This window comes from Jatropha curcas, chromosome 6 (genome assembly GCF_041381405.1).
Source record: "Jatropha curcas cultivar XTBG-Jc1 chromosome 6, XTBG_Jcur_1.0, whole genome shotgun sequence".
Classification (NCBI taxonomy): Eukaryota; Viridiplantae; Streptophyta; class Magnoliopsida; order Malpighiales; family Euphorbiaceae; genus Jatropha; species Jatropha curcas.
Window position 1 is genome coordinate 5,985,052 of NC_143156.1, and position 24,510 is coordinate 6,009,561.

Here is a 24,510-nt window from a genome sequence, read left to right on the forward strand (position 1 = left end):
GGTGATGATTATGCAGATACTAATTTTTCAATTTTAGATTGGTGGAGTCGTCACGCCAATACTTTTCCAATACTTTCTTTAATTGCAAAACAAGTTTTAGCAGCTCTGGTCTCCACTGTTGCAGTTGAACAAGCTTTTAGTCAAGGAGGAAACATACTTGATAAAACACGATCTCGTATGACACCCGATTCAGTAGAAGCACAATCATGCGTGGATTATTAGAGCAAGGCCGAATTAAGAGCACAAGAAAATCTAAAAGAAAATGAAGATTTATATGATTTATACGATGGGTCCTCAATGGAAACATCAACCGGTGGTGCAAATAGCAATTAAGGTAAAAGGGGTGAAATTGGTATAAGGTAAGTAAGAACTACGTGGGCTTTGATTCCTCTAAACTCTAAGAGGATACGTAGGCAACTTAATTTTTTAAAAAAAAAAAAAAATTAAGTTCAAGCCCTTTTTTTTTTTTAAATTATGTTCAAACTTTTTTAAACAAAAAATAAATTCAGTTGAAGAATTTTTTTTTAAAAAATAATTATGTTCAAGTCTTTAAAAAAATAAATTTAATTGAAGTATTTTTTAATTTTTTAGGTGTATTTTTTTTACAAATAACTTTCACAAATTTATTAAATTTTGAAAACCGGTCTTCAAAATTTAAAATTTAAAATTATGCGATTCGCCGGAAAACCAATCAGAACAGTCGGTTTTGCCACCGTACCGGAACCGGAACTTTTCAGTTCAGTTCCGGTTCCAGGTTTTTTGGAACCGGAACTGCCGGTTCCAGAGCCATGGCCACCCTTAGTTGTAAGTTGGTATAGTGACTCTGCTCAACCACCAGGGAACGGAAGGCCCAAACACATGCACTAACTAGTCTTTTAAGGGGATATTGCCCTTCCATTAAATATAAAATAAAAGTTTCATAATATTATTAAATACTTTTCATTTGATAAACAAAGTTTTATTTATAAGCCATACTTTTTTTAATTCATTGGAGGTCTTTATAGACCGAAATAATACTACGGGGCACCCAAAAGAAGGTGGTCTTCCCCTTAACTTACCAAATTGGTGAAAACAATTGTAATCGGTAGGATTCCTCTCACTCCAACTAGACCACCACCAAACTACACTTTTAAATTATTGACAAATAAAAAATATATATATATAATAAGTTTAATACATACATGACAACGTGAACATTTGTTATTTATAGCATACATGACAAGATGGTCTAAGATTGCAGATGATGTCTGGTAGTTCTACTAAACCAGAATTGGTTGCATCTAAGCCCCGTAGAGATTCCAAATTCCCTATGTTTTCTGGCAATCTCTTTAGATTTACACATCCGCCGAGACAAAAGTACATTAGAGACTTCAGATTGCAAATGCTGTCTGGGAGACTTTCAAGCATTGTAGAATCACTCAAGTAAAGTGAGGAAAGACGAGAGATAGACCCAATTGATGGGTGCACCTTTTTTATTCTAGTTCGTTGCAAAACTAGCTTCTCTACGTTACACGGGAACTCTGGAAACTCTGCAAGTTTTAAGCAGTCAGAGGCCCAAAATTCCTTGAGACTTTTCAAATCAAGGAAGCTTGGTAAAGTGCAAAGACTATTGCAACCCGTTAGATACAATCGAGTAAGCTTGCTCAAATATTTTGGAGAGGGAAACTCAACCAAACTTTCACAGTAACTCAGATCTAAAAACTCAAGTTTCGCGGCTTTAGACAAGTCTGAAATTCTTATTAGCTCCTTAGAGTCCCTGAGATCGACGAATTTCAAATTTCCCAGTTGCTGCAATGAAAAAGAAGTGTAAGAATAAAATCATATATCTAAGGTTCGCAAAAACTACCTGCAAAGAAGCATTTTAAATCCTACCTGAACTCCACTGCAAAGTTCTTTTAGTTTGCTTTTATGCATGCGAAGTTCGACCAGATTCTCTACATAAGAACCCAGCGGCAAAGATTTTAAAGGGAATCGATACCAGTGGAGTAACCTTAGCTCTTCTGGCAGAAAATTGAGGCCTTTAGGAAGGTATACTTTGATTTTACTGAGTGAAGCATAGAACTTGAGAAACTTAAGATTATACATTTTCTCAAAGGCTGTAGGTTTTAAATTTAGCTCTTTGGCAGTAGACATGTACAATGATATGCCTTTAATTGCTTCAGTCCCCTGAAAACAAACAGCCAAAATAAGTGTAAAAAGAAATATATATCAATAATATTACTCAAATATATTGATTCTTGCCTCAGCTCTTGTGAACAGGTAATATATATCCTTGGGATCCCACAGCCACCCACGCTTTCCCAACTGTTTTTCCTCGCAAACAATATCCTTGCCCATTTGCTGTAGCAAGTCATGCATATGTAACTCATTCATTGTAATGGTGATGAGAGATCTATCAACGAGACGACTTATTCCAGATTTTGAACCAGGGACATCCAATAGACTTTCAACGCGATGTTTATCTTCTCCTTTAAACATGCATGCAATAGCAAGAAAGATTTCCTTTTCATTCTCACGTAGTCCATCATAACTTATTCTCAATATATGCTTGATTTTTTCATCAGATACACATTTTAATAGTTCCAATTCATCTACCCATACTTCTTCACTCTTGCCATACAAATTGGAACCTAAAACTTTGAGAGCCAATGGAATGCCCTGAGCATGATCAATTGCCTTATTGGACAACTCAAAATATCCTGTTCTTAGAAATTGTCGCTTGAAGGCATGCTTGCAAAACAGGCAGAGAGCTTCACTTTTATTTAATTTCTCAACTTCATATATTGTGGCACCAAACTTCTTAAGCAATTGTCTATCTCTGCTTGTCATAATTATTCTACTCCCTTGACCATAATCAGCATGCTTTCCGATTAAAGGTTCTACTTGCCGCACTAAATCATCCACATCATCAAGAACTATGAGAACTTTTTTTCTTGAGAGCCTACGTCTATCCAAACGAGACAATGTACTATGATTACTTGAATTTTCTGCCCCTAATAGATCAGAAAGAATTTCCTTTTTTACAACACACGATGTGCATTTTTCTAATCTTTCCTTAACATTTGCAACAAAACATCGGCTTGTAAAATGAACAGAAATTCTATCAAACACTTGTCTAGCAATGGTTGTTTTGCCGATACCGCCCATCCCCCAAATTCCTACAACTCGTACATCTGGCGACCCAAGGCATAACAATGACTCGACAATCTTGACTCGTGAATCAATTCCAACTAACCCATCATCATAAGCACCACTTGGATACACAATATTTAGTTTCTTCAAAGTATAGATGACAATTTCCTCAATTAACTTGGAGTCAGACCTGGTTATATACATGGAAGGTACGACCAATCATCCACTAAAAATATAAAAAAAATAGGTAACCAAATTTATAAAGAATACTAACTAGGTTTACGGCTAAAATAAAATTCAGGAATCATATAAACATAAAATAATAAAATAAGGACAATTGTACTTGCTTAATCTTTTGTGAAACCAATCCTGACATTTCTGAAATTTCTCTAAGGGCTTGGCACCAACTATCAACCTTGTGCAAATAATCCGGTTCTTCTCTATGCTTAGCTATGGCATCCCCAAATTTCCCTGTCAGATTTTGAACATGGCTTGGATTTACTCGGTAAAAAACTGGTAAGACCATCTGCTCCATTGTTTTGTTGCACTCAAGTATCTTCACAAGCTCATCCAAACACCAGGGAGAATATGCATAATTTTCCGAGAAAATGACCACTGAGATATATGATTTATCAATTATTGCCAAGAGGGATGAAGAGATGTCTTCACCCCTGTCAAGTTTTTCATCCACAAAAGCATCTATTTCATTTTGACTCAAAGCTTTATGGAGGTGACTGAGAAATACATCCCGGACATCTTGACCTCTAAAATTAACGAACACATCGTACTGCTTCTCCAGTTTCTTCAGTGGGGAAGTGGAAGAAGAAGCCATAATATATTACTCTAATAAAAACCAAAAAAAAACAGAGAGAGTTTACAGATATATTGTTGGAGATAAGACTCCAAGATTTCCACTGCAATTACTCCGAAGGAAGGAGATTACACATTTAAAAGACAGAAAACGCGTGTAAGAATCTTTCCTCTCTTTTTGAAAAAATAAATAAGTTAATTTAAATACGAATTTTCATGGTATAAATATATAATTTAATTGAATTTCACGTAATAACGTTGAAATAAATTTATAATTGAAAATTTATTTACTTTTATTTTATTAAATAAATTTGAAATTATAATAAATTCAAAATAAAATTGAAATATAATAAAAATAAATAATAAATACCAATTATATTTAGTTATGCTATATAATTTTTTATATTTTTATTATAGAATAAAAATAATATTGATAAAATTATTGCATTTAATTTAGTGATAGTTATATATTTAACTTGGATCTCTTTATTCAATAGTAAAATAATGTTAAAAAATATTAAAATAAAAGATAAAAAATATTAAAATAAAAATCACAATAATAAAAAATATTTTTCTAAAAAAATAAATTTTTTAAATGCTCAGTGGTCAAATTTGATAAAATAAATAAGTTAAATAAGTAAAAAAATTTTGAAAAATTGACTTCTATAAAAGAGTAATTTTGTCGTACAAAGTTGATTCCTCACTTTTGTTGAATTCATTTGAAAACTTCATTTATTTTTATAGAATTTGGTGTAATTATGTTAAATTTCATACAATTAAATTCATAGAATTGAAATTAAAATTTTTTTTTTCATTCCAAACATAAAAATATAGATTTTTAAATATAATTTAGAAAAAATTAATTACATCCCCATGTATATCAAAATACAACTATTTCATCTCTACCATTTTAGAAATACTTTTTAGAATTTATACCTTTAGAAATATTAAACTAATAGGTCATTCCGTCCAATTTTATAACTCTCCGTTAGTTCAATTCAAAAAATAATGATCAAACAAGAGAGATTAAAATTTTATACCTAATGTACCCTTAAGAATTATCCCATCCCCACCTCAGTCTCTCATCTCTCCTTAATCTCCGTCACTCTCAAAACCATAACTATTATTTTTCAGACAAAGTATTTCTCAATGTCAAAAAGTAAATAAATTTGCTTTAAGGACCATAATTTTTGACTTAGCACCACGCTCTCCAGTGGGCTCAACCTGTTCCCCCAGAAATTGTAAGTTCGGGACACTTTCCTGTTTTTTTTTTTTTTTAAAAGCAAAGCAACATCACGTTTCATTAATAACCACAAAAAGGAAACAAGCACTGCAGGATAGTATGTTGAATAAACTTTAATATAGCCCAGATCTATTATTCATAAAATTTGTTTGACAAGAATATACAATAATCGGAAGCGTACCTTGATCCATAACGGCAAATCTAAGTTATGGGTTACCTCGTTGGGACAATTCGATTCTCACCGTAACAGCAGATCTACATTTCTTCACTCTGGCCTTTTGTCCGTAAGTGCTCTCTTAATGGTCAAAGAATAATCAACAGCTGCGGGAGTTTCTTTTATGAGCTCTCTCAAACAAACTATCTCCGTATGTGTTTGAGGGAGCCGTCACACTCTCTTGTTTCTATGTTAACCCTAATCTGTTGATTCCTTTATCTTTTATAAGGCAGAGGAAGGATATTAAAACCCTAACTGGCTCTTATCCATTAAGCCCAATAACCATCATCTTGGGCCACCTTAATTAGAACCAGCCCTTTAATCACATGAGTCACATATAGATTATTAAATAATCTAACAATCTCCCACTTGGCCCATGTGCATTTCTTGAATCTATTATGTTTACCTTAATTAGAATTAAGATGATCGGATTATGGCGGTCACAAGTCATTAATCGACATGATTCCTTCCATATATCACAAACCACTTCAATTCATAAAACTTTAATGGAGAAACTGTTCAACAAACAATACATTGTTACAATCAACTGTTATTGTTATCTCACTCAAACCATTATTGTATACATCTATAATGTGGATAACATATAAATAAGCAAAACACATCTTTAATTGAATTCCCAAGTGTCACAATAATATGAGTAAAACAACCATATGTATATATATATACAAGTTTAAACATCATGCCAACAATGACTTATCTATAATGCCCATCCTATCAACATGGCCAGTGAAGATTTTGGGCGGTAAGCCTTTAGTTAGCGGATCCGCTATCATCAAATCAGTACCGATATGCTCAATTGACACTTTGTGCTTTTGCACTTCTTTTTTCACAGATAGGTACTTCAAATCCATGTGCTTTGCACCCTTAGAGTACCTATCATTTTTAGAGAAGAAGACAGCTGCGGAATTATCACAATAAATTCTCAACGGTCTAGCTATACTGTCGACAATGCCTAGACCTGAGATAAAGTTCCGCAACCACAATGCATGAACAGTGGCCTCAAAGCATGCCACAAATTCAGCCTCCATTGTGGAAGTAGCAATGACAGACTGCTTTCCACTTTTCCATGATACTGCTCCTCCAGCTAGGAGAAACAAGTAGCCAAATGTAGACTTTATCGAATCTACACAACCGGCATAGTCTGAATCCGAGTATCCCACCACTTCTAGATGGCTAGACTTTCTCTAAGTGAGTATATGATCCTTAGTGCCTTGTAAATACCTAAGTACTTTCTTTGCAGCTTTCCAATGATCCATCCCGGGATTACTTTGATATCGCCCTAACATTCCTACGGCGAAACTTATATCCGGTCGTGTACATGTCTGAACATACATTAAGCTCCCAACCACTGACGCATAAGGAATAGACTCCATCTCTTTACGTTCCAAATCACTTTTAGGACATTGCATTTCGCTGAACCTATCTCCTTTCTGAATTGGAACTATTCCTGTGGAGCATTTTTCCATTCTGAATCTCTCTAATACCTTATCAATGTAAGCTCTTTGAGACAATCCTAACAGTCCTTGTGATCTATCACGGAATATTTCTATTCCAATCACAAAGGATGCCTCTCCCATATCTTTCATTTCAAAGTTCTTAGAGAGAAAACCCTTTAATCATGCAACAACCCAACATCATTCGCAGCAAGAAGAATGTCATCAACATATAGGACTAACATAATGAGCTTGCTCCCACTGACCTTCATATAGATACACCGATCAACAGTGTTTTCTATAAAACCGTATGAAGTGATGGTATTATTGAACTTAAGATACCATTGACGGGAAGCTTGCTTCAGTCCATATATTGACTTCTTTAACTTGCACACCAAGTTTTCCTTTCCTGTGACCACAAACCCCTCTGGTTGGTCCATATATACTTCCTCCTCTAAGTCACCATTAAGAAAGGTTGTCTTTACATCCATTTGGTGAAGCTCTAGATCATAATGAGCCACCAAAGCCAAAATAATTCTTAAAGAGTCCTTTTTAGAAACTGGAGAAAAGGTCTCTTTATAATCAATGCAATCCTTCTGAGTGTAACCTTTAGCAACAAGTCTGGCCTTATATCTTTCAATGTTGCCCTTAGAGTCCCATTTGGTTTTGAAAACCCATTTACAACCAACTTGTTTTGACCCCTTAGGCAACTCAACTAAATCCCAGACTTGATTATCACTCATTGATTGCATTTCTTCCTTCATGGCATTGAACCACTTTTCAGAATTATCATATTCCATGGCTTTCTGGAAAGAGACTGGATCCTTATCAATGCTCAATTCACATTCATGCTCAAGTGAGTAAACCACATAATCACTAGAAATAGCTGGCCTTCTTTGCCTTTGTGACCTCCGTAATGCTATTTCTTGTGAAACCACTTGATCATTTGTGAATTGTTCATCATTTACTGGTTCATCATTTATATGGTTATTTTGTGGGTTCGGAATGTTGTTTTGTTGTTCAACCATGTTGTTAAACCGTGATACAACAAGTGGAACAACAACCGAAGAAGAGACATTAGGAAAATCCATCTGAGTTGGATTTTCAATCTGAATCTCTTGCACATTCACCTTACGTGGTTCACTGCTCCCACTAATTTGGCCATTTTCAATAAACCGAGCATTACCAGACTCAACAATTCTCGTACTATGGTTAGGACAATAAAATCTGTACTCTTTTGACTTTTCAAGATATCCTATGAAAAATCCACTAACCGTTCTAGCATCAAGCTTCTTTTCATGTGGATTATATATCCTTACTTCCGCTAGGCAACCCCAAACATGAAGATGCCTCAGACTAGGTTTCCTTCCCGTCCACAGTTCATAAGGGGTCTTAGGAACTGCCTTAATAGGAACCCTATTAAGTAAATATGTAGCAGTCTTTAATGCATGCATCCATAATGATAAAGGTACAGTACAATTATTTAGCATACTCCTAACCATTTTCATAAGAGTACGATTCCGCCTTTCAACTACACCATTCTGTTGAGGTGTACCTGGCATTGTGTATTGCGCACAAATGCCACGACTTTTAAGGAACTTTGCAAATGGACCTGGACATTGTCCATTTTCATTAAATTTACCATAATATTCACCACGTCTATCAGATCTCACCACTTTAACTTTTCTATTTAACTGCCTTTCTACCTCATTAATGAATATCTCTAGGATATCCATTAATTGAGTCTTTTCATGCAGTAAATATATATAACCGTACCGTGAGAAATCATTGATAAAAGTAATAAAATAATTTTCACCACCCCAAGAGGGAACATCAAAAGGGCCACATATATCAGTGTGTATAAGTTCAAGCAATTCACTGCTTCTTGTGGCTGGAGTCTTTAATATGTGCTTAGTTTGCTTACCTTTAATGCAATCTATACACACGTCCCAGTCAGTGAAATCCAATTGAGGTAAGATTCCACCTTTCACTAACCTCAAAATCCTTTCTTTGGATATGTGACCTAACCTTTGATGCCACAAGAAAGCAGAACATTCATTATGTGCACTACGTTTAATACCTATATTGTGTTCAACATTAAATAGGGATTCAATAAATTCAGCATCAAGATTAAAATGATACAAACTATCAATCAAAGTACCAGAACCATAATAGTACTTAAGTTTGTATAATGAAAAAACGCCATTATAAATCTTAAAACTGAAACCAACATTATCCAACCTCCCTACAGAAACTAGATTTCTAGCACATTCAGGAACATAGAGACACTTTTCAAGATCCAGATAACAACCAGTGTCCAGGATCAATCTATAAGTCTCAATTCCTTCTATTCGTGCCTTCATTTTGTTTCCCATGAATAGGAACTTTTCAGTTTCGTTTATGGGTTGGATCGAAAGAAATCCCTGTATAATATGAGACACATGAGTAGTTGCACTAGAATCTAACCACCAGGTATTATTAGGCACTTCAATAAGATTTGATTCAAAACATACTGAAACATAAAGTATACCTTTCTTTTCAAACCAAATCTTCCTTTTAGGACAGTCCTTCTTGAAGTGACCATTCTTCCTACAGAAGTAGCACTTCAATTCCTTACGGATTTGGCCCTCTTTAACCTTCATTGGGGCACTGTCCCTTTTCTTGCATTTCTTCCCTGATTTGTTATTGCTGCTGCTAGCTCCATTATGAAAAGTGAGATTGATGGAGTGATCCTTCAATTTCTTTAATCTCCCTTCCTCTTGTATCAACATGGCCTTGATTTCCTGAATGTTCCATTTTTCCTTAAGGGTGTTGTAATTCACCTAGAACTGACCAAACTCAAGAGGAAGTGAGTTAATAATAAATTGAACTAAAAAGGATTCACTCACATCCATTCCCATTGATTTCAGTTTGGCTGCCAAATTCTGCATGCCAGTCACATGATCATGAATGGATTGTGACCAATCAAACTTCTTGATCGTTAGCTCACTCAGCAAGGATCCTACGATGGACTTGTCAGCTATGTCCGATTGTGAGTATTCCTTAATTTTTAGCATGTACTCTCTAGCATTGTCTATTATGGGCATTGATGGCTTAACATTTTCAGCCATTGTCATCCTCATTAAGTTCAAGCTTAGCCTGTTAGACCGCTCCCAAGCCTCATAATGAGACTTGTCAGCTTCAGTGTTGATCTCTGTAATGGCTGCTGGCTTTTCAGAGACTAATGCTAGATCCAGGTCCAGAACTCCTAACTGAAAATGGATTTGTTCGGACCAATCAGCATAGTTTAATCCATTGAACTTAATCAACCCAGTGCCCATAGCAAACATGTTAAAGGAAGCTACAACATTACACATATAGTCATATGTTAACGCTTTGAGTAAACATAAAATGGATTCAAACAAATAACAACTTTAAATATGCATCTAGATTCACCTTTGGGTAATATTTAAATGCATAGCTTTAATCAATAATGATGCCAAGAAGAAAAATACTTTAATAGACTTTCATTATGGAGCAACTTGCGAGCCATTATGCAAGTCAGAGAGAAGCACGCCCGTGCTCCTTTCTGCAATCCAGTTACTTTTTTTTTTTATTCCATTCAACTATTCAATAATGCTCCATACAATATGCATGTTATCTTTGGATATACATTCATATTAATTCGTACAATGATAAGTATCTTTAATGCCATTGATTATAATTAATGGTCTACCTTTGGGTAACCTAACAAATTATAATCAACGAGCTCAATTGTTCAATTTTCACTTTCATATCATATAACGGCATCACACAAATATGAACAATTGAAAACTGCATAATCAATGTCTAAAATAATCCAAACAAGGCCACTTTGGTGACTAACAAGTTTTCCATTCATTAAACATTGATTTATGCAAAACTTTTATGAGATTAAATTAATATCTCAAAACTTTAAAGACATAACAAAATAATATGTCATAACCATTCTCTATAAATAATAACAAAATAATTTATAAAGCATAAAGAAAACAAACAGTTTTCAAATTTCTATAATTTTGGCTTCGCTTATACCATATAAATCAATTTCACAATATGAAATTAATTTTCATTAATTAAGCCAAACAAAACGCTATCAAACAAATCTAGAACAGGTACAGGCTCTAGTACCACATGTTGAATAAACTTTAATATAGCCCAGATCTATTGTTCATAGAATTTGTTTGACAAGAATATACAATAATCGGAAGCGTACCTTGATCCATAACGGCAGATCTATGTTATGGGTTACCTCGTTGGGACAATTCGATTCTCACCGTAACAGCAGATCTACGTTTCTTCACTCTGGCCTTTTGTCCGTAAGTGCTCTCTTAATGGTCAGAGAATAATCAACAGCTGCGGGAGTTTCTTTTATGAGCTCTCTCAAACAAACTATCTCCGTATGTGTTTGAGGGAGCCGTCACACTCTCTTGTTTCTGTGTTAACCCTAATCTGTTGATTCCTTTATCTTTTATAAGGCAGAGGAAGGGTATTAAAACCATAACTGGTTCTTATCCATTAAGCCCAATAATCATCATCTTGGGCCACCTTAATTAGAACCAGCTCTTTAATCACATGGGCCACATATAGATTATTAAATAATCTAACATAGTATCCCAAAGCTGCAAACGAGTGTAAGAATATGATAACCGAGCTCAGCACCTATATTTATTTGTCTATGAATCCATCTAATGGTTATATCAGATTTAGAAGCTAAAAAAAGCCTTGCAATCATTTAAAATAGCCCTAGATTTAGTATAAATTATTCGAGTTCAAAAGGTATAAACATCAGTATAAATGGATCCCGCTAAAGCAGATGGTCTTGGAGCCAAAGAAGTGAGGTTCCTCTTGAACTCTGTTTTTTCTGCTCTGGTGCATTGTTTCAACTTTCAATCAATTGCTTGAAAAGCTAACTGTTATATTACATTACAAAACAATATTTCATATTATCTCATGTTTGTTGCTTTTGTGTTTGCTTTTGTTTCAAAAGATCTCTGTTTTTTTATTTTAATAGACTTTACTCAATTTCCCAATTTACCCATAACAAGTAAGCCAACCTCTTCAGTCTGCACCCCCAATGTAATGCTAGGATTCATCTTATATTTACAATACACATTATATTTACAACCAATGGTTATTTCATCTTATAGTTCTTGATTTTATTTTTTTATTTTTATATTATTTTACTTTGTTTTTTATTTTGAGTTTATTGGTATTTGATTGAATATTTCATTATTTTTTATTTTGATTTTAAATATTTTATTGATTTTTTATTAAAATTGTTTGGATGAAGTTTAAACCGTGGCATTTGGTGACGAAGATAATAAAGAAGGGGATGGTTTGGCATAAAATAAAAATGTAATATGAAAATAAGGATATTTTTTGTCTTTTTTTTGTTGACTTAACAACTAAATTGACTAAAATAGAACAGAAGAATTAATGTTATGACAAAAGTAAAATACGGAGTCTTAAAAAATATTTATCAAAATGGAGGGATTTACTAGTTGTTTTTTTATATATATAGGAATATAATAGTAATTTTCCTTAGAATTTATTTGCTTCAAATAAGGGGTTTAAAGTCAAAATTTGGGAAATTTTTTATTTCCTTGGTTATTTGAGAAGGTTCAGCCACATCTTCCAAATGGAAATGGCAATAAAGACTTCTTTAGGTAAAGTAAGGAAATTATTACTATTTAGTATTTACAACATGAAATTTTTACAAAATATTGAAATTTCAGTTCATTATTTTGTAAGTTAGCAACTTAAAAAAATCACTAGTTACAAAATACATAAAGTATTTACAAATTAAAACATTCTCATAAAGTATTTACTTCATCCAAGAGAAAAAATTACTTATTCCAACACTTACTGATTCAATAAGTTACTTTTTGATAAAATGAAATAGTTAAATCAACGTAAAAAGCATGAACTTTAATATGATGTTTTTAGCCGATTCAGCTAATTCCTTATCAATTATAATCTCCGTGTCAATTTCAGCCTTTATCCAGAGTTTATCAATTTGTTAATTATTTGACTGTTAATTGACCCAATAACACGCCGATTCACATTCATATTGCAATTCTTTAGTCATTCATCCTCACTTTTAAAATCTCTACATTGAAAGATTGCATTGTTGAGACAATCTTTTTCCCATTCAATCGCAAGCTTGAAAAAGTTTGGTACAATTACACAATTAATGGATTCGTGATGGAACCTCAACAAGCAACTCATTGTCAATAATCCCAAGGTTCACCTAGTAGATTTCTTTGCTTCCAGAGTTGCATCACTCAACTGCACCCAATTAGACTCTAGACAGAGACTACAATTGATAATAAAAAAAAAATAAAAAAAATCCATAGTATTAATTGATAGAATTAAAAATGTTGACCAAATAATGAAAAAAAAAACCCAAAAATTCATATTTTGGCTTTTTTAAGTGATTAAGCCAAAAAAAAAAAAAAGTTTGTTTTGTTCACAATTAAGGTACTACTACCATAAAACTGTTAATTCATATTTTTGTGGCACTGGATTAATATGAACTAATAGTACATTCCCTTAATTGTTAATGGAATAAAACAAAATCTTTTTTGTAAAAAAAATTCACCGGCCTTAAAAGTGAAAAAAATATGTGGATGCCAAAGAAGCTTGATCAGTAATTGTACTTGAGTGAATCATTTTGCTCGAGTTGTACATGCAAGATGATTTGGTGCAGCAAACAAATGCATCAATTCAATTTCAAGTTTCAGTCTCAGTTTTTTCTCCAGAAGCAAGCCAACTCTCAAGTCTGAGTTCTTCCATATAAGCTGTTATTCAAGCTTGGAAACACATGCTGCAAAAGGAAAGCATAGGAAATAGGAACGATAACATAGTATATTATTTCAAAATGCCAACCAGATTCATTGAAGATAAGATCAAACAAACCTCTATGGCCAGCCACAGCCTGAAAGGTATTACACATCCTCGTTCCACAAAAAAATAATAAGTAGATGAACACCAACCCTGATAAGTGTAACAAAAGAGAGAATTACTTAGCACTAACTAGTCTTTTAAGGGGATATTGTCCTTCCTCCTGGTTGTAGTCTGACAGTGTACATGAATTCCGTTAAATATATATGCTATATTTACATGGTATCAATAATTTTGTTAAGTTTTAAAATTATAATAATAAGATTCTATAGCTTCGATTGGTCATAATAAAATAAAAGTTTCATAATATTATTAAATACTTTTCATTTGATAAACAAAGTTTTATTTACAAGCCATACTTTTTTTTAATTCATTGGAGGTCTTTATGGACCGAAATAATACTACGGGCTACCCAACAGAAGGTGGTCTTCCCCTTAACTTACCAAATTGGTGAAAACAATTATAGTCGGTAGAATTCCTCTCACTCCAATTAGACCACCACCAAACTACACTTTTAAATTATTGACAAATTAAAAAAATATATATATATAATAAGTTTAATACATACATGACAACATGAACATTTTTAATGCACTTACAAGTACAAGTCCTACTAAAAAATAAGTTGAGCAAAGGGACAATTCTTACTGGTGTGGGGTGGGTGATTCAACTGGAATTTTAGTTAAGCTATAGCATAAAAATAAATAGATAAATAAAAAGTTGCTTACAGCTTAGTTGGAGTTCCTCTGCAAAATACTTGGGCTGGCCGGCTCCCCCTAATTCCACCGCTGACTACAACATCCTCAACCTCTTCATTTTTCTCTTTTCTTCATCCTCAACCTCGTCCTTCTCACCTACCACATTACTAAAGCTAAGGTGAGGATGGACGCCACACTTAACAATCGCGTTGTAATTGCGACGATATTTCCTATCTAGAGCGTAGAATTCAAAGACTGTCTTCTTGTTATCTAAAGGGAGCTCAATTCTCTCACGCCAAAAGACCACATGTTCTGAATGAAGGACCAAACCATTGCTTGACAGCGGACAAAAAGATTCATAACCCCGAGGTATAATCTCCTCAACCTTCACAGTCTCGTTCGTGAAAATATAGACTGTGCAACCAATACGTAATACACCATTGCAAACAGGGTCCAAAAACTTTGGATCTATAACAACGCAGAGACCAAATTGCACCCTCTCGCGTTGTTTGGATGATGAAGACAAAGTCAGAGAATATCCACAGTTATTTTGATACATCATCGTTTGTGGCAGCTCATTCCCAGGGTAAAAAATGTTCTGTACCAAGAAAATCGCAGTTATTTTGATAAAACCTACAGAGAACAGAAATTAATGGTATATATCTATATATATATAGCAGATGAAGAGGGAGAAAGGCATACCTTTCTATTCGGCAGAGGTGTGGCTAGTAAATGATCCACAAATTCATTACACTTACCCAAATCCAAATTGAAGCAATTAGCAAATTCATATGCAACAATGTTGTCTAGTTGGAATAAGCTGGATGCTGATTTCAGACTAGTGCAATTATTTCCGTATATTTTACATAATTTCGAGAGAGATGGAAGCTCACTTGGTAAATATTTTAGTCTCTTACATTGTCCAAAACTCAAATAACGCAGCTTAGATAGTTGTTTGATGCAATCAGGTATGCTCTCGAAATTATTCCCACCTATCAGTAACCATTCCAGTGATGAATCTGAACGGCAAAGACAGCTAGGAAATTCTGATAGGCCACAAGATTCTAGCGTTATGTACCTCAATTGGCTCAACAGATTGACAGAAGACGGTAGTCCTTTGATACGAGTACCTTCAAGACCAAGTTGTGTTAGAGATTCCAAATTCCCTATGTTTTCTGGCAATCTCTTTAGATTTACACATCCGCTGAGATAAAAGTACCTTAGAGACTTCAGATTGCAAATGCTGTCTGGGAGACTTTCAAGCATTGTAGAATCTTTCAAGTGAAGTGAGGAAAGACGAGAGAGAGACCCAATTGATGGGAGCACCTTTTCTATTCTAGTTCGTTGCAAAACTAGCTTCTCTACGTTACACGGGAACTCTGGAAACTCTGCAAGTTTTAAGCATTCAAAGGCCTTAAATTCCTTGAGACTTTTCAAATCAAGGAAGCTTGGTAAAGTGCAAAGACTATTGCAATTCGTTAGATCCAATCGAGTAAGCTTGCTCAAATATTTTGGAGAGGGAAACTCAACCAAACTTTCACAGCAACTCAGATCTAAAAACTCAAGTTTCGCGGCTTTAGACAGGTCTGAAATTCTTATTAGCTCCTTAGAGTCCCTGAGATCAACGAATTTCAAATTTCCCAGTTGCTGCAATGAAAAAGAAGTGTAAGAATAAAATCATATATCTAAGGTTCGCAAAAACTACCTGCAAAGAAGCATTTTAAATCCTACCTGAACTCCACTGCAAAGTTCTTTTAGTTTGCTTTTATGCATGCGAAGTTCGACCAGATTCTCTACATAAGAACCCAGCGGCAAAGATTTTAAAGGGAATTGATACCAGTGGAGTAACCTTAGTTCTTCTGGCAGAAAACTGAGGCCTTTAGGAAGGTATACTTTGATTTTATTGAGTGAAGCATAGAACTTGAGAAACTTAAGATTATACATTTTCTCAAAGGCTGTAGGTTTTAAATTTAGCTCTTTGGCAGTAGACATGTCCAATGATATGCCTTTAATTGCTTCAGTCCCCTGAAAACAAACAGCCAAATTAAATGCAAAAAGAAATCCAAAAGGTCATTAGAATTGAAGTTTTTTCTTAAAAAGTAGTAACGTTTTTATAAAGCTCAAAATATATAACAATAATATTACTCAAATATATTGATTCTTGCCTCAGCTTTTGTGAACAGGTAATATATATCCTTGGGATCCCACAGCCACCCACGCTTTCCAATCTGTTTTCCCTCGCGAACAATATCCTTGCCCATTTGCTGTAGCAAGTCATGCATATGTAACTCATTCATTGTGATGGTGATGAGACATCTATCAACCAGACGACTTATTCCACATTTTGAACCAGGGACATCCAATAGACTTTCAACGCGATGTTTATCTTCTCCTTTAAACATGCATGCAATAGCAAGAAAGATTTCCTTTTCATTCTCACATAGTCCATCATAACTTATTCTCAATATATGCTTGATTTTTTCATCAGATACACATTTTAATAGTTCCAATTCATCTACCCATACTTCTTCACTCTTGCCATACAAATTGGAACCTAAAACTTTGAGAGCCAACGGAATGCCCTGAGAATGATCAATGGCCATATTGGACAACTCAAAATATCCTGTTCTTGGAAATTGTTGCTTGAAGGCATGCTTGCAAAACAGGCAGAGAGCTTCACTTTTATTTAATTTCTCAACTTCATATATTGTGGCACCACAGATCTTAAGCAATTGTCTATCTCTGCTTGTCATAATTATTCTACTCCCTTGACCATAATCAGCATGCTTTCCGATTAAAAGTTCTACTTGCTGCACTAAATCCACCACATCATCAAGAACTATGAGAACTTTTTTTCTTGAGAGCCTACATCTATCGAAAAGAGACAATGTACTATGATTACTTGAATTTTCTAATAGATCAGAAAGAATTTCCTTTTCTACTACATCACACAATGTGCATTTTTCTAATCTTTCCTTAACATTTGCAACAAAACATCGGCTTGTAAATTGAACGGAAATTCTATCAAACACTTGTCTAGCAATGGTTGTTTTGCCGATACCGCCCATCCCCCAAATTCCTACAACTCGTACATCTGGCGACCCAAGGCATAACAATGACTCAACAATCTTGACTCGTGAATCAATTCCAACTAACCCATCATCATAAGCATCATTTGGATACACAATATTTAGTTTCTTCAAAGTATAGCCGACAATTTCCTCAATTAACTTGGAGTCAGACCTGGTTATATACATGGAAGATACGACCAATGACCCACTAAAAATATAAAAAAAATAGGTAACCAAATTTATAAAGAATACTAACTAGGTTTACAGCTAAAATAAAATTCAGGAATCATATAAACATAAAATAGTAAAATAAGGACAATTGTACTTACTTAATGTTTTGTGAAACCAATCCTGACATTTCTGAAATTTCTCTAAGAGCTTGGCACCAACTATCAACCTTGTGCAAATACTCCGGTTCTTCTCTATGCTTAGCTATGGCATCCCCAAATTTCCCTGTCAGATTTTGAACATGGCTTGGATCTACTCGGTAAAAAACTGGTAAGACCATCTGCTCCATTGTTTTGTTGCACTCAAGTATCTTCACAAGCTCATCCAAACACCAGGGAGAATATGCATAATTTTCCGAGAAAATGACCACTGAGATATATGATTTATCAATTATTGCCAAGAGGAATGAAGAGATGTCTTCACCCCTGTCAAGTTTTTCATCCACAAAAGCACGTATTTCAGTTTGACTCAAAGCTTTATGGAGGTGACTAAGAAATACATCCCGGACATCTTCACCTCTAAAATTAACGAACACATCGTACTGCTTCTCCAGTTTCTTCAGTGGGGAAGTGGAAGAAGAAGCCATAATATATTACTCTAATAAAAAAATAATAATAATAATAATAACAGAGAGAGAGTTTACAGATATATAGTTGGAGATAAGACTCCAAGATTTCCACTGCAATTACTCCGAAGGAAGGAGATGACACATTTAAAAGCATCAGACAGAAAACGCGTGTAGGAAAGTTGGGTAATTGTTCTGATCTACTTTAATGACAAAAAGTGAAAATCATAGAATTAGTGAAAATCATAGAAAATAAGAATCTTTCCTCTCTTTTTGAAAAAATAAATAAGTTAATTTAAATATGAATTTTCATGGTATAAATTATTAGAAAGTATTATAAAATATTGATAATCGGAGCTATTATTTTATAATCCGACGACTTTAAACTAAAAATATTTTTTACAAATTATTATAGAATTAGTTGAAGGCCCACGGTTTATAAGATTGGTTGTTTTATGTTGTATATTATATTTATAAATTGTATTTAGTATATTATTAAAAGATATATTTCCTCTTGCATTATTAAATTATCATATTATAAAAATGATAATACCATTATTTATGTCAAATAATTATAAAATTTGACTAATATGTCTAGATAATTCTAGATAGATAATTTAAACAATTTAAACCGTATATTATTATAGATAATTCTATAAATAGACAAATATTATTTATAAATTTAATTATTACAAAGCATCAAAAATACAGAAAATAAATAAAATTTGAATATTAATATACAATAATTCTAAATAAAAAATATTTAATTTAATTTAATATAAAGACTTAAATAGATTAAAAATAGAAAAGTTTATACAAAAGAAAGTCTTAACTATTTATCTATGTATATTCTATTTTAAAAAAAAAAACTTAAATTTGAAATTTTAAAATTTTTGAAGGCCTAATTAATTTTTAAGTTTTAATTATATATATAATAAAATTTAAAAAATCAATCTCCAGTTAAATAGTAAAAACTAAAGAGGATTTATTAATAATTTCTTAAAGAAAATAAAAAAATAGAATTCTTTTACTTATGAATACTAAATAATAAACAAATAATTACACGAGAGTCATAAACAAATAATTATATATTATTAGAAAATAATGGTAATCAGAGATATTATTTTGTTATCTAACAATTTTACAAAAAATAATAGTTTTACAAAATATTAAAACATAATAAATAGTTTTCTGTTATAAAATATTAAGAAATATGACATAATATTGATGAAAGTATTATTATTTTGTAAAAATTATTTTAAAAATAATTATCTTTTATAGAATATTTTAAATTATTATAAATTATTATGCGTTTAAAAATTTAATTGTCTTAATTCCCATTCAACGCGTTATAGAAAATGTCATTCTCAAAACGCAATTAGGGTTAGACTTAGTAATAATTTAATATTAAATGTGTACAAACAAAACAACCCAAATTTCCACCTACTTTCCACCGTCCAAACATCAGCTTGCTCATCTTCTTTTGTACGCAAAGATTTACTTATTACTCGTTGACTGCGCCCTTATTATTGCAGTGATACTTTTAGCATAGTACCTTGGCTAAATCTATCGGCGGTTGAGCTGAAATTTCATTTTGAATCTCGGTTAATTGAATCTCCTACTCCATGAATTATACGTGCCCCATAACCACGGTAAAAAATGGTGAAAGGAAAGATAGTAATATTCTATTAGTGGGCGATATGATGAAGCGACGTGTTGATGATGTCATGATTATTAAATTTCAAGCCAATTTTACATTAGCAACTAGTTATATGGCAAAAAGTCCATTAATTATCACCGAGTCAGCTGTCATATCCTAAAAATTTGATCTCACTAATTTGTCACGTCAACTGGAGACACTTAATTGTAATATTTTATAAATTTAAACATTCAATCATTGTTGAGACATTAAAATAGAAAAGACATAGAAAGTTCGACACTAATAATATAATTATCCTTTAAAAAATTAATACGTGTGGAGTAATCTTAGCTTACGGGAAAGAAAATGAACGCTTTGAGGAAGGAATAATTTGATTTCACTACATAATGAAGCATAGAACTTAAGAAACTTAAGATAATACATCTTCTAAAGGTAATTTAATAATATATTAGTTGAAAAAATAAAGGTAATTTAATTTTAATTAGTTATTAATTTGTCTATTTAAGTATAAATTTTTTAGTTAATATATTTAAATATAAAACTTTATATGCAATTATGTTGTAGCAAAATATGATTAAAGTTTTTTATTTTAAATAATATATCATTTTATATGCTATTTATTTTTTAAATATGATAAGATTATAATAAATATATGATAATAATATAATTAAGTATACCAAATGAGACCAAGGATTACACAAGTACTATTTACAATTGACATTGATTATATTATTTTATTACTAAAATTTCTTATTACGTTTGATTAGTGTAAATAAATAAATAATATTTTTTACAATAAATATATTTTATTAAGGGTAAGTTGATAACATATTATTTTATATCCTATAAATATATTAAATTAACTATATATTGAGAATACTATTAAGAAGTTTTGTTCCATTATAATTAGGAATTACTGAATTAGAATCCTACGGTAGAAAAACTTTGTCCTATATATATATATATATATATATATATATGTTTAGTTTAAATTGCTTTTGGTAAATTTGTTTATTTTTGTTGTCAATAATTTTTGGTTTTGCTATCAAGAATATGTTCTTATTGGCTTAATAATTATTTTTATATATAACTGCATATGCTATATCATTATATTTTTTTAATACTTTTGTGGGAGATAACAGTGATATGAAAGACTAAATTGATATTCAACATGATGATACTCACAAAAATAATGAAGTATTAGAATGTTAGTCACAATAATGGATTATTACAAAAATAATATTAGTTGATTTTAAGAGAAATATTATATTTTTATTATCCATTTATTTTAATATTTTGTTTTAGAAAATATTTATTACCTCCTCTAACATTCAAACTCTGGATTCAAGAAAATAAATTGTTGAATAAAATTATATATCAAGTTAGCGAATGGATTTAATTATTTATAATATTGAATGTTCAAAATATTAATAAATAAAAAATTGGCTAAGAATAAAGTAAAATATTCACAATATCAATTGATGATTTCATTATAATATATCAGTTTAGATACACTTAGGTTTCATACCGACACGCCCTAGTTGTTGCTAATAACAGTTCCAGCTCGAATTTCACAAAATCTCATAAATTATATATTAAATTAAGAAAAGTATTATAAGAACTATGAATTTGATTGTTAATTTTTCATTTAATTAACTATTTGGCCAAATTTAATCATAAACCATAATTCCAAGAACCCTAGCTGTGACTTAGCTCAAATCGTTCCATGAAACTTAAAACTAACTGAGGAAAATAGTGAATTAACAAGAGGTTTATAGATATACAAAAATTAAAATATAAGTGAGAATAACGAGTAACATGTAATAAAAAAATATGTATGTGTAAATGTAAAAATTATCAAGACAAGTAGTTATTAAATCAAATGAATTTATTATCAAAAAATTACAAAAATTAATAATAAATTATGATAATTAAAATTAGATTTTAAAAAATAATAGTATTTTATAATATAAAAAAGTAAAAAACTAATTTTCAATTAAAAACAACAAGTGTAAATATCGTGCAACACATGTTAAAAAAAAACTAGTATTATATAATATATAATATTAAATATGATAATATATACATAAAGTGATAATATTCCATATTATATGGTAATACAATATAATATGATAATGCTATTTGATGATGCTAAATAAGGTATATATTAAATATAATAAAAATATAATATTTTTAAGAATTTTAATGTTATTGGTTATAAAATAAAATAAATTTAATTTTGAGTAGTTATATTATACTAAATAATATACATATTAAACATGGTAAGTACATAATATGTTTAATTATCAATTTTACTAAATTTTTAATTTGGTTATAATTATTTTCTACAAATAACTCATTTTACAAAAAATAAATGTAATTTATTAGTTTATTAAGGAATTTACTATAAGATTTATTGTTTGATATAAAATAGAAAATAAAACTCACCAGAAATATATACATATAATATAAAAATTATGACATAACATATTATATTAGTAAACCATGTAATATATTGAAAGAATTTTTTTCTAAAAAAAATAACTATAAAATTAATTATATGTTCAGCAAAAAATTAAAAAAATTATAAATGACGTTCTACAGTAAAAATTGATATATTAAATTTTATAATAACTAATCATGATTTCTCACATTTAGTAATATAAATAGTTCATGGTATTACATTATATATTAAAAAATTAAGTTAATTAAAATTAAATTGTTTTATCAAAATTTAAATTGATTGATAAGCAATTTTATTTTCATTAAATTTGGTTGTCAAATTATATCAATGTTTTATTATTATAAATATATAATTTCGTTAACAAGTTATTTATTTATTGAAATTTTATATCAATTTTATATAAAAACTTCCTTTTTGCTTTTGCCAATCACCAATGGCAAACCTAAGTAGTTCGAGTAACATGATGCTTTACAAACATCAAGTAAATTACAAATAGTCTCATGCATAACTCAATATGTATTAGCACTAAAATGAACCTTAATTTACTAAAATTCACCTATTGTCTTAAGGCATATTAACTGAGAGACAAATAATATTTAATAATAAAAGCTTTCGACACTTGTACCTGAAAGAAATAATACGTCATCCACAAATAATAGGATATGCAATAAAAGGTGCTTCTTGAGACAAACTACAAATTTGAAATGAGGTAGTATAAAGTGGTACTTTATAAGCTGGGGAAGGTCGAGTGAAAATAAACCGATCTACGTACATATAATAATTTTTATAATTTTATTTCAACCAAAATTTAAAAGGAAAAACAACTCTCTTTCTCTGCAACTACGAAATAGATGTCTTAAACAAGATGCGTATAATATATTTACGAGGGAGTTGGCATTTTTAGGTTTTGGTGTGAGCCAATAGAATGGCCTCCACGTCGCAGTCCCTTCGCTTTCTAGCTCCTGCCTCCGCCGGTCCCGGTGGCGGCAGCTTTGATGCTCTCAATCGCATACTTGCAGACCTCTGCACTCGTGGCAACCCCAAGGTATTGCCAATTTTTCCGTCTCTTCTTCTTCTTCGTTTTCTTTCTTTTTGTTTTGCGGGGAAATGAAGTGAGAGGGAGACGGAAGGGTGAGAATTGTGCTTCTGTTTGCATTTTGGTTGCGAATTGCGGATTAGTGATGGAGTTAGTTTGGAGTGGAATAAACAGGTGAAGTTAATTTTGGAGTTAGACTTGGTTCCCGGGGGTTAGTGTAAAATATTGTTGAGCTTCTCTGTTTGACAGTCGAGAAAGTGGTGGAAAAACAGTGACAGTGAAAATCAAAATAGTTCTATATCTCTTTCTCAATTAAGGATAAACTAGCTTGAAATGAGCTTGTAGTTGTGTTTTGTTGAGTTTATGAGTACTGGTTTTAGGATTTTATGCTACTTTACTTGAAAATACAATGCAAGAAAGAGAAGTGGACAGATGTTTCAGCTTTTCGTTTTGTTGCTTTCTGTTGAATTAATTGTGTAACTTATGTTGGTGCTTTATATTAGCTTCTTTAAAACTTGCTATCTGCCTGATTCAAAGTATGTTATTTATTTTTATTGTTTATATATGGTATTTAATTTCTGGGCTTTGATGGATAAATGTTGCGCTATATACAGGAAGGCACATCAATGGCCTTAAGAAAACATTTGGAGGAGGAAGCCCGTGATCTTAGTGGAGAAGCTTTTTCCCGTTTCATGGATCAGTTATATGAAAAGATTTCAAGTCTGCTAGAAAGTAACGAAGTTGCTGAGAATTTGGGAGCCTTAAGAGCTATTGACGAGTTGATAGATGTGGCACTTGGCGAGAATGCCTCTAAAGTCTCTAAATTTTCTATTTATATGCGGAATGTGTTTGAAGTAAAACGAGATCGTGATGTGTTGACCCTTGCTAGTCGGGTTCTTGGCCATTTGGCTAGGGCTGGAGGGGCAATGACTGCAGATGAAGTGGAATTTCAGGTTCATTCTAGCTTTATTTAATTGTTAGTATTTCTCTTGCTTTGCATCACCTTACATT

The 24,510-nt window shown here is 31.8% G+C and overlaps 3 protein-coding genes across 11 annotated transcripts in view; 1 reads left to right on the forward strand and 2 right to left on the reverse strand.

The window, feature by feature from the left end:
* Nucleotides 1-904: 904 nt before the first annotated feature.
* LOC149495410 (disease resistance-like protein DSC1) lies at nt 905-4,075 on the reverse strand. Its single transcript, XM_089722625.1, has 4 exons — nt 3,480-4,075; nt 2,242-3,322; nt 1,873-2,166; nt 905-1,788 (listed from the first exon to the last, which is right to left on the reverse strand). The coding sequence occupies exons 1-4, from the start codon at nt 3,962-3,964 to the stop codon at nt 1,201-1,203; spliced, it is 2,448 nt and encodes an 815-aa protein (XP_089578751.1). The 5' UTR covers nt 3,965-4,075; the 3' UTR covers nt 905-1,200.
* Nucleotides 4,076-13,266: 9,191 nt separating this feature from the next.
* On the reverse strand, nt 13,267-18,512 carry LOC149495411 (disease resistance protein RPP2B-like). 9 transcript variants are annotated; one of them, XR_016321236.1, is made up of 7 exons: nt 17,876-18,508; nt 16,641-17,754; nt 16,207-16,500; nt 15,178-16,122; nt 14,506-15,073; nt 13,793-13,870; nt 13,267-13,700 (listed from the first exon to the last, which is right to left on the reverse strand). XR_016321236.1 is itself a non-coding variant. In XM_089722623.1 (6 exons), the coding sequence occupies exons 1-6, from the start codon at nt 18,358-18,360 to the stop codon at nt 15,405-15,407; spliced, it is 2,436 nt and encodes an 811-aa protein (XP_089578749.1). In that variant the 5' UTR covers nt 18,361-18,512; the 3' UTR covers nt 15,264-15,404. The 9 variants fall into 9 exon arrangements, 5 of the variants coding, with proteins under 5 accessions (XP_089578746.1, XP_089578747.1, XP_089578750.1 ...); XR_016321237.1 differs by lacking the exon at nt 13,793-13,870; XR_016321235.1 differs by having other exon boundaries at nt 13,267-13,870.
* A 4,741-nt stretch (nt 18,513-23,253) lies between these two features.
* TOR (target of rapamycin) overlaps nt 23,254-24,510 on the forward strand; it is a 40,478-nt gene continuing 39,221 nt past the window's right edge. Inside the window, exons 1-2 of the mRNA XM_089722733.1 lie at nt 23,254-23,508; nt 24,114-24,452. Of these exons, the coding sequence (XP_089578859.1) occupies nt 23,389-23,508; nt 24,114-24,452 (459 nt within the window). The 5' untranslated portion in view covers nt 23,254-23,388. The remainder of the gene's footprint in view (nt 23,509-24,113; nt 24,453-24,510) is intronic.